The 11,231-nt window shown below is 45.1% G+C and overlaps 1 protein-coding gene across 3 annotated transcripts; it reads left to right on the top strand.

Annotated features, from left to right (window-relative positions):
- Nucleotides 1-72: 72 nt before the first annotated feature.
- CCDC127 (coiled-coil domain containing 127) lies at nucleotides 73-8,010 on the top strand. Of its 3 annotated transcripts, none has more exons than XM_082195116.1 (4): nucleotides 73-152; nucleotides 3,887-3,969; nucleotides 4,934-5,062; nucleotides 6,737-8,010. In XM_082195116.1, the coding sequence occupies exons 3-4, from the start codon at nucleotides 4,942-4,944 to the stop codon at nucleotides 7,405-7,407; spliced, it is 792 nt and encodes a 263-aa protein (XP_082051242.1). In that variant the 5' UTR covers nucleotides 73-152; nucleotides 3,887-3,969; nucleotides 4,934-4,941; the 3' UTR covers nucleotides 7,408-8,010. The 3 variants fall into 3 exon arrangements, with proteins under 3 accessions (XP_082051242.1, XP_082051243.1, XP_082051244.1); XM_082195117.1 differs by lacking the exon at nucleotides 73-152 and adding an exon at nucleotides 188-332; XM_082195118.1 differs by lacking the exon at nucleotides 73-152 and adding an exon at nucleotides 907-952.
- The last annotated feature ends 3,221 nt before the right edge of the window (nucleotides 8,011-11,231 follow it).

The raw sequence follows: 11,231 nt of genomic DNA, 5'->3' as shown, positions 1-11,231 counted from the left end.
TTCCAAGAGCGGGGCGGGGCTTGAAAGGGCACCTTGCGCAGGCGCAGAGAAACCTTAGGGGGTCGCAACCGCTCTTATTTCTGGTTTCCTCCCTCTCTGCCCGGGAGGTGGGAGGGCGCTTAAGAATGCCCACGTTTGATAATAACCATTAGGTATGTTTGCATAGTAAGTTTATATTTATTGCCCGCCCTTCCCCTTAAGCTCACGGCACCAAAGGCAGAATAAAACAGTCCTTTTTACAATAGCATTTACGTGTCTGTTTCCACTACCGGGACCAAGAGAAAGATTGACAGGTGACAAGCGAAAAGGCAGCATCGAACTCGACCCACGAGGTACTTGGGGCCCGGATTTCCTCCCTTGCCTGGGACCTGGTTGAGCTGAAGGCTTCGCCGGATGCTTTCAAGGCACGTGGAACAGCAACAAACCCGTGTCTTTTCCCCGTCCTCCCCCCCCCCCACTCTCTTTCTTACGTCTCAAACATTAAGTGGTCCTTTTCTAAGTCAAGTAAAAGGTTCTGCTTTCCAGAAAGAAAACAGATTTGTGGCTGGGGGTGGAGTTGGCTGGGCTTGTTCCACTTGAGGTTAAGGATTTGTGTGGTTTAAATGTTCTTCCACTGGAGCAGAAAAAAATTAAAAGTAGAGAGAGCTAATAACATGGAGGGATTGACGGGTTCTAGCCTAGGCTTTCCTGATAAGCTAGTTTTCTACGTGCAGTGAACGTTTATACTGCCTTTATCTAGGATCGGAGAAACCGTAACCCTCCTCCAGGTGTTGTTGGACACCATCTTGGCCACGCCGCTGGCTGGCCTCAAGCATCCGGTGAGCCACAGGTTCCCCATCTTTGCCCTATATTGGTATGAAAGTGCATCCTGGAAGGAGGGGTGTTTTCAGCTACCCCAACCCCTAGGATGGACTGGGAGCAACATCATGGGAGGGGTTTTTCTAGGACCAAGGTGAAACTGTAAAGCTGGCTTGTTATTCTTGCTGTTGGATGCTAGGTGTTGTTTACATAGTCTTCTTACATTTATAATGTACTGTGTTTTTTGTGTTTTAAATTTGCTATTGTGTTGGTTTGTTATTATGAAATTGACTTTCACTGTTTGATTTTGAAATTCGTTCCTGTTTTCTTTGTTGTAAGAGAGCCAGTGTAGTGTAGTGGTTAAGAGCGGTGGACTCGTAATCTGGGGAACCGGGTTTGCTTCCCCACTCCTCCACCTGCAGGTGCTGGGTGACCTTGGGCCAGTCACACTTCTCTGAAGTCTCTCAGCCCCACTCACCCCACAGAGTGTTTGTTGTGGGGGAGGAAGGGAAAGGAGAAGGTTAGCCACTTTGAGACTCCTTAAAGCAGGGGTGCCCAACCTTTTTTCAAGGAGGGCCAGATTTGATGAAGTGAAGGGCCATGAGGGCCAACCAAAGTTGTTGCGCTTTTTTTAGGATTGAAATTGTTGAGCTTTTTTTTTTTCTTAGGGTTGAAGTTGTTGAGGGGTTTTTTGAGGATTTTACCCCATAAACTGCCGAAGGGGCCGGATTAGGCCCCTGAAATGGACTTTGGACATGTCTGTGGTAGAGCCTTTGGCCAACAAGGGAATCAAAAGTGTGCTAAAGGTGGGGAAGGAGGTTGCAGAGGAGCTGAACGCGAGTAATAAGGTGAAACAGGAGAGATGCGAGCCGGGAAGGGCGACAGAAGGGCCCGGCCGGGCAGCGACTCACCTCGCAGGCGGTGCGCCATCCGTTTGGCCCAGGCGAGGCGGCGGCGGCTGCTCAGCGACCTCCTTGCCCGTCTCCTCGTGAGGGAAACGCGGCGGCAGCGGCGGGGCGCCTCCGGCGGAGCGCCTCCGGCGGAGCAAGGCCGCTGGCCTGCCTCCCCCCCCACCTTCCTCCTTTTCGCCGCGCCGCCTGCACATCCGCTGCCTCCCGCTCTCGGCAGGCCCTCCCGGGCGTCGGGCTCTGAGGGCGAAGGCACCCCACTCCACCACGCCCATCTGCAGCATGGCCCCCGCCGCCACGCTCCCGCCAGCCGACCTGGCCGCTTCGCCCGCTTCGCCCGCCTCCTCCTCGGGCTCGAAGCCCAGGTTGTCCCGGCTCCAGGCCTGCCTCGAGCAAGAGGAGAGCGGCGGCAACGGCGAGCAAGACGAAGGAGGAGGAGAAGGAGAAGAAGTGGCGGCGATTCCGCCGCCGCCGCTGCTGCCCGGCGGGTCCCGCAGCCGCCCCACCTCCAGATGCTCCAGGCCGCCGGGAGGGCAAAGTCCCGCTATGGCCCCCCGACCCTGGACGAAGGCCGCCGCCGCCTCAGAATTTTTCTCTCAGGCCGGCCGAGTAACAGCGCGGGAAGGGAGCGCCTTCGCTTTCTCCACCATCCGCCTTCCAGCCCCCCATCCCCGCCCACAGCGCGCCGCCTCGCAGGGGGAAGCGGGCTGGCAGCTACACGGGCCACATGATGAGGTCTGGCGGGCCGGATTCGGCCCGCGGGCCTTGTGTTTGACACCCGTGCCTTAAAGGGACTGAAAGGCAGGATATCAAATCCAAACTCCTCCTCTTCTTCTAAGCCGCTTTTGAGCATGATTTTTTGTGTATGGAAAAGTGGCATACAAATAAAATGAATGAATGAAAGTGCATAGGTGTGCTGTATGTGTGTTTCTGTATCGAGGGCTTCTAAGAGTTTGGGTATATTTCTCAAATGTGGCCATGAAACGTATAGAGTGATAGCCCAAATGTCAGTGGCCCCTAGCAGTAGTTAGTGCTTAAAGGAGTGACCTGTGAGCACCTGGTTTACATCATACCGTCAAAAAAACTGGGCCTCTTCTACATGTGCGTGCATCGCTTGATTCCTATAAACACAGGGCTAGTTCATAACTTCAGGTTAAAATAAAGTGATCTGTGAATTAATATGATAGTGACTTACAGCTTCCTTTGTAGTTTACATGTAACCTGCGAGTATTTAATTGATACTGTTTTAGGAGCAATAAATATAGTTTTTGCAATGAGCATGCTGGCTGAAACAGTAACTAAAACAAATAAATGAAAACAGTAATAGAGATGCCTGCGTGAATGAGCTACCACAGAGCTGGCACTGCCAGTAGAATTGTTCGTTAGCCTGATGTCATCTCAGGGACCCAAGTGCTTTTTGGTTTAATTAAATCAAATATTCAGTGGCCAGTCACAGTAGAGAAATTAAGTAATGTATGTCTTACATGTAAACATCGATACAGATACACATGAAGCCTGGCAGCTATGTGTGAATTGACTCATTTGAAATGCATTGCATTTCTGGTGACACCTGGGCAAATGAAATTTTGTCTGTAAATGTCCATTCACACATCAATATTATCATTTGAACTGGCATAAAGTGATAAATAGTCAAGGGAAACTTGGGCCTTTTCAGACAGCTTCTGGATATGTAGCTTGTTAACAGTGGGATGTGCAGGTACAAATTATTATTTATTTATTTCTACCCCGCCCATCTGGCTGTGTTTCACCTTTGTTTTTGTGACAGTAGAAAAGTTATATAAAGTCAAGTTATATAAAGTCAGTAAATTTTTATTTCGTAACACCTTTGGGACTCTTCTGTCAATTATTATGGAAATATCCTCTCCCCCACTGTTAAACAGATTGCTGTTGAAATTATTATAAATACTGGCACACGGCTTGCGTTGGGATGAACTCAGATCTCATGATATTCCATGTCCTAAAAAGAGAAAAGTTCGTGTTTTCTTTTGAACCCTTGATCTTATCACTTTTAGCAAGTAAAGATAAAATTATACTTTGAACTAGCAACCTGGTGTTGCCAATTTAAAAAGTTCATCGAAATAAAAATAATTTTAGTACTGTATTCAGAAATGTATGCCTATGTTTCCTTGCAAAACATGAACTGTTTAACTTAATTTTAGTTCCAGGATGGCTTTGATCAAGAGGCTTTTCCCTTTATCTTCTGAGTGATCAAATTTGTTTGACTGCTGAAGAGAAATTAAGGGTAAGGATTTATTTATTTCTCTTATGTCCTTGTCTTTCATGTTCATTTAATGTTTCATTTAGAAATGCTGTGAATAATCAAAAGTACCGAAGTGCTAGTAAACCTGGGAAGGGGTGTGGCCCTATGGATGTTGCTGAACTATAACTCCCCCCATCCCTGGTCGCTGGCCGTGCTGGCTGGGGCTGGTGCAAATGGTGGTTCCGCAACATCTGGAAAGCCACAGGTTCCCCATCCCTTTTGTACATGCACTATGATTGAATTTTGGAAAGCGACTGCCTAACCTCTGCATGAAATGTTCCACATTTACTGGGCTGGCCATTTTCTTGTGAGCTGCTTTGCATGCCCTGACAAGAGGTACCTTGCATAGATGAGATGGAAGTGAAAGTAATAGGCTGGACTGGCCAAATGCAGGCAGGGGAGCATGTATGCTTTCACCTGAGAGAAAGCCCTCTGAATGACCTTTGCTCCCAGGAACACCAGTGAGTAAAAACACAAGGCCAGTTAGGTGTTTCCTTTGTACTATCAGTAGCAAATAAATAATTCCCTTTCTCTTATCCATGCCTGTTACCATGATTATTCCCACAGGAATGTGCAAGGAATATGTCTATATGGACGGGCTATGAGTGAAAATGTGAAGGGAAATCAGGAGAAGCGGAAACTAGGGCAAAGTTGGGGGCAGGAAAGTAGTAGTAGATGAGGAGCAAGTAAAGGGTCAAATGATGCAGCGGAAAGAAGGAAGAGGGCAAAGAGAAAGGAAGGTGGGCAGAGCCAACGCACAGGAGGGAATCTGAGACTGGCTCACCTTCATGGCCACATCCCCACTCCTTGGTGGGCATTGAACTATTCCACCCCTTCCCTTGAGAGTTGTATTGGTAGTGTGTCAGTTTAAATGCATCTGTTGAGAATGAATTTTACAGTCAGGTATTAAAACAACCTAAATGTTTTGTTTCCTCTAATTTTAAAGGTCTGTCCATGAATAATTTAAATGACCCTCCTAACTGGAACATCCAGTCTAATGCAAGGGATGACGAAGGCCATGGAAGCAAATGGAATTATGCTTTGTTGGTTCCCATGTTGGGGCTGGCTGCCTTCCGTAAGTGACACTTGAAATAAAATTAGACTTTCTCCTTTTTGCAGTTTGTTGGATGAGTTATCTTGACAGGAATTGGTACAAACTGGACTGGGTGATTTAATGGAGCAAGTTCTTAGAAACCTTGCATTTTTACGCTGTGAACCGTCCTGAGATCTATGGTTGAAAGACAGTATACAAATTGAATAAATTGTAAAAATAATGTTTTTCTAAAAACTGCAGTGGGCTTCACCTAATGTGGGATAAAGACAACCAAAGCCAACATAAACTTAGGAAAAGAAATATGTGTTACTTTTTAAAATAAAGAGTAAGAGTGATGGCCATACATAGGAAATGTGCAAACCTGGCGTTAGATGTGTTTATTATGGGTAAATCATTTTCTCCTAAAAAAAATGTAGTTTTCAAGTTCTTAATGTAATATTTCCTCTGGTCCAGAAGTATAAAGTGCATATAAAAAGTCAAATCACTATACAGTGGTACCTCGCAAGACGAATGCCTCGCAAGACGAAAAACTCGCAAGACGAAAGAGTTTTTCGTTTTTTGAGTTGCTTCGCAAGACGAATTTCCCTATGGGCTTGCTTCACAAGACGGAAACGTCTTGCAAGTTTGTTTCCTTTTTCTTAAAACCGTTAATACCCGTTAAAACCTTGCTTTGCAAGACGAAAAAATCACAAGACGAAAAAACTCGCAGAACGAATTAATTTCGTCTTGCGAGGCACCACTGTAATTGTTTGTTTGTTGTTGTTTTTTGGGGGGGGGGTTGGTGAGGCTCCAGGAGAGATATATAAAAGTAATGGCTAGAATCCAAAGAATGCTTTGACTAATTCCAGATAAGCAGGGAGTTTGGGCTTTGGGCTTTTTTGCCACTTAAAAAAAAAGAAAGGTAAAGGACCCCAAGACGGTTAAGTCCAATCAAAGGCGGCTATGGGGTGCGACACTCATCTCACTTTCAGGCGAAGGGAGCAGGCGTTTGTCTACAGACAGCTTTATGGGTCATGTGGCCAGCAGGACTAAGCCGCTTCTGGCACAAGGGAACACCCTGACGAGTGCCAGAGCTCACAGAAACGCTGTTTAACTTCCCGTCGCAGCAGTACTGCTACTATCTGCTCTTCATATCACATAACAAGACTTTTGAAATTGAGGTGACTTTCAAACACAACATGTGCTTTCAGAAGTAGTGGGGGTTCCTTTAAATAAATAAGGAAGCCTAGGGTGGCTTTTGGAATGTCATCATAGTATTTATGTCTGCATCTCTATTTCAGAAAATAATAATACTGTAGTCAAGGGTCTCTTGCTTTCTTTCTCTTTGTTTGCGTCGTTGGCAACTTATTTTTAACTGGGGTCGTATTCTAAATCTAGCAAGTGCCAAAACTTTCACCCCACCCATAGGCTCAATCCCCTGCACGTTTATTATGATTTATTAAATTTTTTGTTGCTTTATCTTGCCCAAGGCAACCCAAGCGACTTACAAACAAAGCCACTTAGATACGTTAAAACCAAGGAGGGAAAAATGCGTTAAAAACATCCCTGTACTCCCCAGTGGGACTTTGTCAGATCCAGGCATAATTTAACAGATAGGTATTTTCATTAATGTTGGGGCTATTTTTGGAAGTATTATTAGATATTTTTGTTGCAGAATTTCAGTATTAATCATGAGGTATTAATCATGCATTGCAGGTTGGATCTGGTCCAGGGAGTCTCAGAAAGAGATAGAAAGAGAGAGAAAAGACACCTATAGAAAGCTCTCATTGGTACAGAGAGAACTTGAATCTAAATATCGTGACATAATCACAGAAAACCGCCGCACAGTTGCCCATTTGGAACTGGAACTGGAAAAGGAACGGAACAGGACAGTAAGTTACCGTGAAGCCCTTGTCTCTCAGAGCCGTAAACTGGTAGAAGAAAGAAGAACTCTGGAACAAGAACGTACAAAATTAGAAGAAGAGAAGCAGATTCTGCAGCACTCTGGAGCTGCCGGTGCTTTGTATCAGAATTGCCTGGAGAAGGAAGAGCAGTGGCAAAAGAGAGCAGCTGCTTTACTAAAAGATTTTGAAGATGCTCTTACGGAAAGGCAGGACATCTACTGTAGCCTTGTGCTACCAAGACACCGGCGACTGGAAGTGGAGAAGAATTTGCTGATTAGAGCAGCAACTGATCCAGTTGCTCTGGACCTGGACCTGGAAACTGGCTTAAAAGATATTTTCAGGCATGATACCTATTGCAGTAATTTGCTTAACACCAACAAACGTCAGAATGGAAGGCTAATGTGGCTCTACCTTCGATACTGGGAATTATCTGCTGAGCTCAAAAAGTTCAAGAGGGTAGAGAAGGTCATGTTGGGAAAGTAGTAGCTAAAAATTACTGAGTATCAATACAATACACGTGTCAGATATGGCTGATTTCCTCTGGGATCTCAGCTTCACCACCATATATGTATTGGTCATTTAACAGACTATCTTAAGCACTTAATGTCTTTCTTTGACTCACCAAGGTGAATGGTGATTGTGTGGTACCATAATGCTCAGGTTAATTTCCCTGGTGGGTTTTGTTAACTGCAGCCCTCTGCATGTTTACTCAGAAATAAATTTCACTGTTTCAGTGGGGCTTATTCCCAGACAAGTGTGCTTTAGGGTTGCAGCTTAGATCAGGGTACTGGGCTTAAAAGACAATGACTTCAGCTTCTGCCACTTGCATGACAACACCTTTTCTGTAATAAATCTTACTATGCTACTTGGAAGCAACTAATCTTAATTAGTGTTTTTGCTGTTTCCAGTCTGAGAGTCTACTATTTATGGCTGAGAAAGCACCTCTCTATAAATTGTTGGAAGTGTGTGATCATGTTCTCAAGTTAGTCACCTTTGTGATCTGAACTAAGCTACATGTAACACTGTAAACCCTGTGATCCTTGGATGAAAGGTGGTATAAAAATTTAATAAAGAATAATAATAATGCTTAATGTCATTAAGTGGCCTTTTATTAATAGTTGGTTTGTGCAGCATGAGATCAGAGTTTATTAGCAAGGCCTCCACCGAACTGATTTTCAAGGCCTATGGATCATGTGAAACAGTAGTCAGAAAGAGGATTCCCCAGAGCAAGTGCAGAGTGCCTTTTGATTACCAGTGAATGACCACAGTCAGCCCCCACCCATCTGCGATGAAAAGGGAGGAATTTCCAGGCTGGGCGGTGCCTTTCTCTCAGCCTAAAACTCTGGAGTCTCTATTTTTAGAATAAAGCAGTGTGTGTCTGTGCTCTGTTTAACTTTGAAGTGAACATTATTGAGACTACTTGCTTCATGTCTTTTAAGGTTGCTTTGTAAATATGTACTTCTCTGCTCACCTATCAAAAATCAGAATCTTCTCCTAATGACCAAGCAGAAGAGCTTTTATAAACTGGAAATACCTATTGGCACGTCACAACTAGCATAGGCAAGATAGTAGCATTTGTGGACTTACTTGCAAGGCAAATTTAAGGTGTTTTACATTAAAGGCAAAATAACCACTCATTTGTCATTTCATTTTGGTAGATATTTGCCATACCTTCTACTACTACAGTGGTACCTCCGGTTACGAACTTAATCCATTCCAGAGGTCCGTTTGTAACCCCAAACCGCTCATAACATGAGGCACACTTTAGCGAATAGCGCCTTCTGCTGCCGCACTGCTGGTGCGTGACTTTCGCTCACATCCCGGGGGAAAGTTTGCAACAAGGGGCGTCTACTTCCAGGTTAGCGGAGCTCGTAACCCGCAATGTTCGCAAGGAGGATGGTACGTAACACGAAGTTCCACTGTACTGGTAGTTGTGTCATTTGATGGTATCGGTTTCACTTTCAGCAGATAACATGAATTTCTAAAAAACTAGTACAGTATATTGCAGATACCAGTAAAGGCTAATACTTATTTTAGTATTAATATCCTGCCTCTTTCTCTGAGTTTCAGTAGAGCCCAGGAGCAATGACAGCAGCACTAGAAAAGAGTGTCTAGATTAGATTTGAAGAAGGCTGTTGGTACTTCCATTGTTTCAAATGCCATTCTTGAGGAAAACATTGCTATTTTTAACTGGCTTTCTGCTTGAAGCTTATTTATTATCTGATACTTAGCTGTAATACTATATTGATGCATTTATCTCTGTTTACACACACATGCTATTAGGCAGTGTCTTTAGCAAAAGACCCAGTTGTGTCTAATGCAGGAAATGAACCCAGTGAACCAGTAAAGTCTTCATATAGTTTTCTTCCCGGTTGACCACGATCAACAAGTCGATTCCTGGGTGATTGCGAGCTCATTTTCCCGGAGTTGGTTCCGGCAGGAGGCTTTGCGGATCCCCGGCCGTGCTGATCTACCCATGCGATCAGGCATTGTTAGACTGTTCCTTAGCACCCGTCCTCCCCGCAATGGCCCTAGTGAAGGTGATCAGGGAGCGGTAGTGTCGCCGGTGACAAAGGCCCGCCTAAGCGCTGTGTCGGAGGCGAGCAGCAGTGCGTCTATTGTGAGGATTTATGGCGTGCCATAACTTTGGATCCCCCCCCCCCATGGGTAGATCACTGCTAGTTTTTTATTCCGGGAATAGATCGCAATCTCTTGGGAGTTGGACATCCCTGTATTACAAGATACTGCCTTGAAGTGTGGTAGAGCAGCTGGAAGGGTTTGTAGATCTTTGTAAGATAGGGGCGAGGGGCCAGAAAGAGGCAGAACTTGCATTTCATGCCAGGTGTAATTATTTCTCGTGAATATCTTTATTTCTGGTTTGGTGGTATAACATTTTTTATGGCCAGTATACCCTTTGAACATTATTTAGAATCTCCCCCTTCCCTCTGAAATCTCTTTCCCCTTCCACAAATTGCAGCTCTGCCACCACCTTTCCACCTCCTCTGGTTGTAGGTCTTCTCTTCTGAATGAAGCTCATTCAGCTTGAACTGAATGCATGTGCCCTACCACATCTCTTTATCCAGAAATCCTCTTCAAAATCCCACTCTTGCTTGGTTGGCAACTGTCCCATGTTTGCAAGACGAGTTTGTTGCTTTCTCTAGGCAAAAGCAAGGACCCTTGGCTGCCCAGCTCTGAAAGCCTAGACAACTCTGTCAAGGGTCAAATTCACTCAGCATCTTAGTTCTCTTCTTAACCTCACAAGCTGAATCTGAAGGAGGGGAGGGGACTTTTCTGCAGGGCTGCCCATCTGCTGCACGATGGGTTCCCACTGCTGAATTCTCAGTCTTTAAGCTTCCTTAACCACAAGGGACTATGGTTGCTCACATTCTTCCCTTTTTCGTGTTTCTTGCCCCTCTCCGTTTTCTTGCTTTTCCTCACAGGTAGGAGATATATAAGCTCTTTACGGCAAAAGCTTGTGCTACCCTGTGAAAATCCATGTAAATTGTTGATACTGTAGAAAAACAGCTACATAACAAGGGAAACTAGTTGGCCACTGCGAGAACAAGATGCCTTTGGCCTGATTCAGCAGGGCTTGTGTTCTTAAAACAAGCCTTGCAGAATATTTTATTATATCATTTGTCCATAGTTTCCCAAGGCAAATTATACAGTTTTTGATTACTGTATTGGCCCGAATATAAGCTGCACCTTTAAAATTCAAGGGAGGGGTAGGAAGAAAAAAAGACAATACCTGAATAAATGCATCCCTAAGTTGATCCTGGGAAATGTAGTTTCTCCCAAGGGGGGTTTCAATAGTTTCCCTGTGGGCTTCTTGGATGCGGCACGAGAGGGAGGTGCTAAGATGCCTCTTTCTCTTCCCTGCTCCTGTTTCCCACCACATTAAGAGTGGCAGCAGCGGCAGTGGCAGCAGCCAGGCCTGTGGGGCAGGAAAAGGGTTTGGAGGGTGGGTGAATGGGTGCCCCATGCTCCCAGGCTGCTTCGGGGGGGGGGGGGGAGCTGCGCCGCTTTGCCGGCGGCAGAAAGGGGTTAACAGAGAGAAGACCTTGGAGCTTAATCTGGGCTCTCATAACCATAGAGCCAGTCCTAAAAAAGATAGCAATTCTTTTTTCCTTTTTTTTTGTCCTGTCCAGAGCCTTCTGGATGCTTAATCTTCAAGCGTGTATATGTGTACTGCCATGCATTTGACATATATACGACTTTCAGAAATCCAACTGATTAATTAGTACATTGGTGCTTTTCCATGCCAGGATAAGCTTGTACCAGTTACCCTACCAGAAGAAAAATGTGGT

Source organism: Podarcis vaucheri, assembly GCF_965113315.1.
Source record: "Podarcis vaucheri genome assembly, chromosome: 13".
NCBI classification, from domain to species: Eukaryota; Metazoa; Chordata; class Lepidosauria; order Squamata; family Lacertidae; genus Podarcis; species Podarcis vaucheri.
Note: the sequence above shows the minus strand (reverse complement) of the source record. Positions and strands in the feature narration are given on the sequence as shown.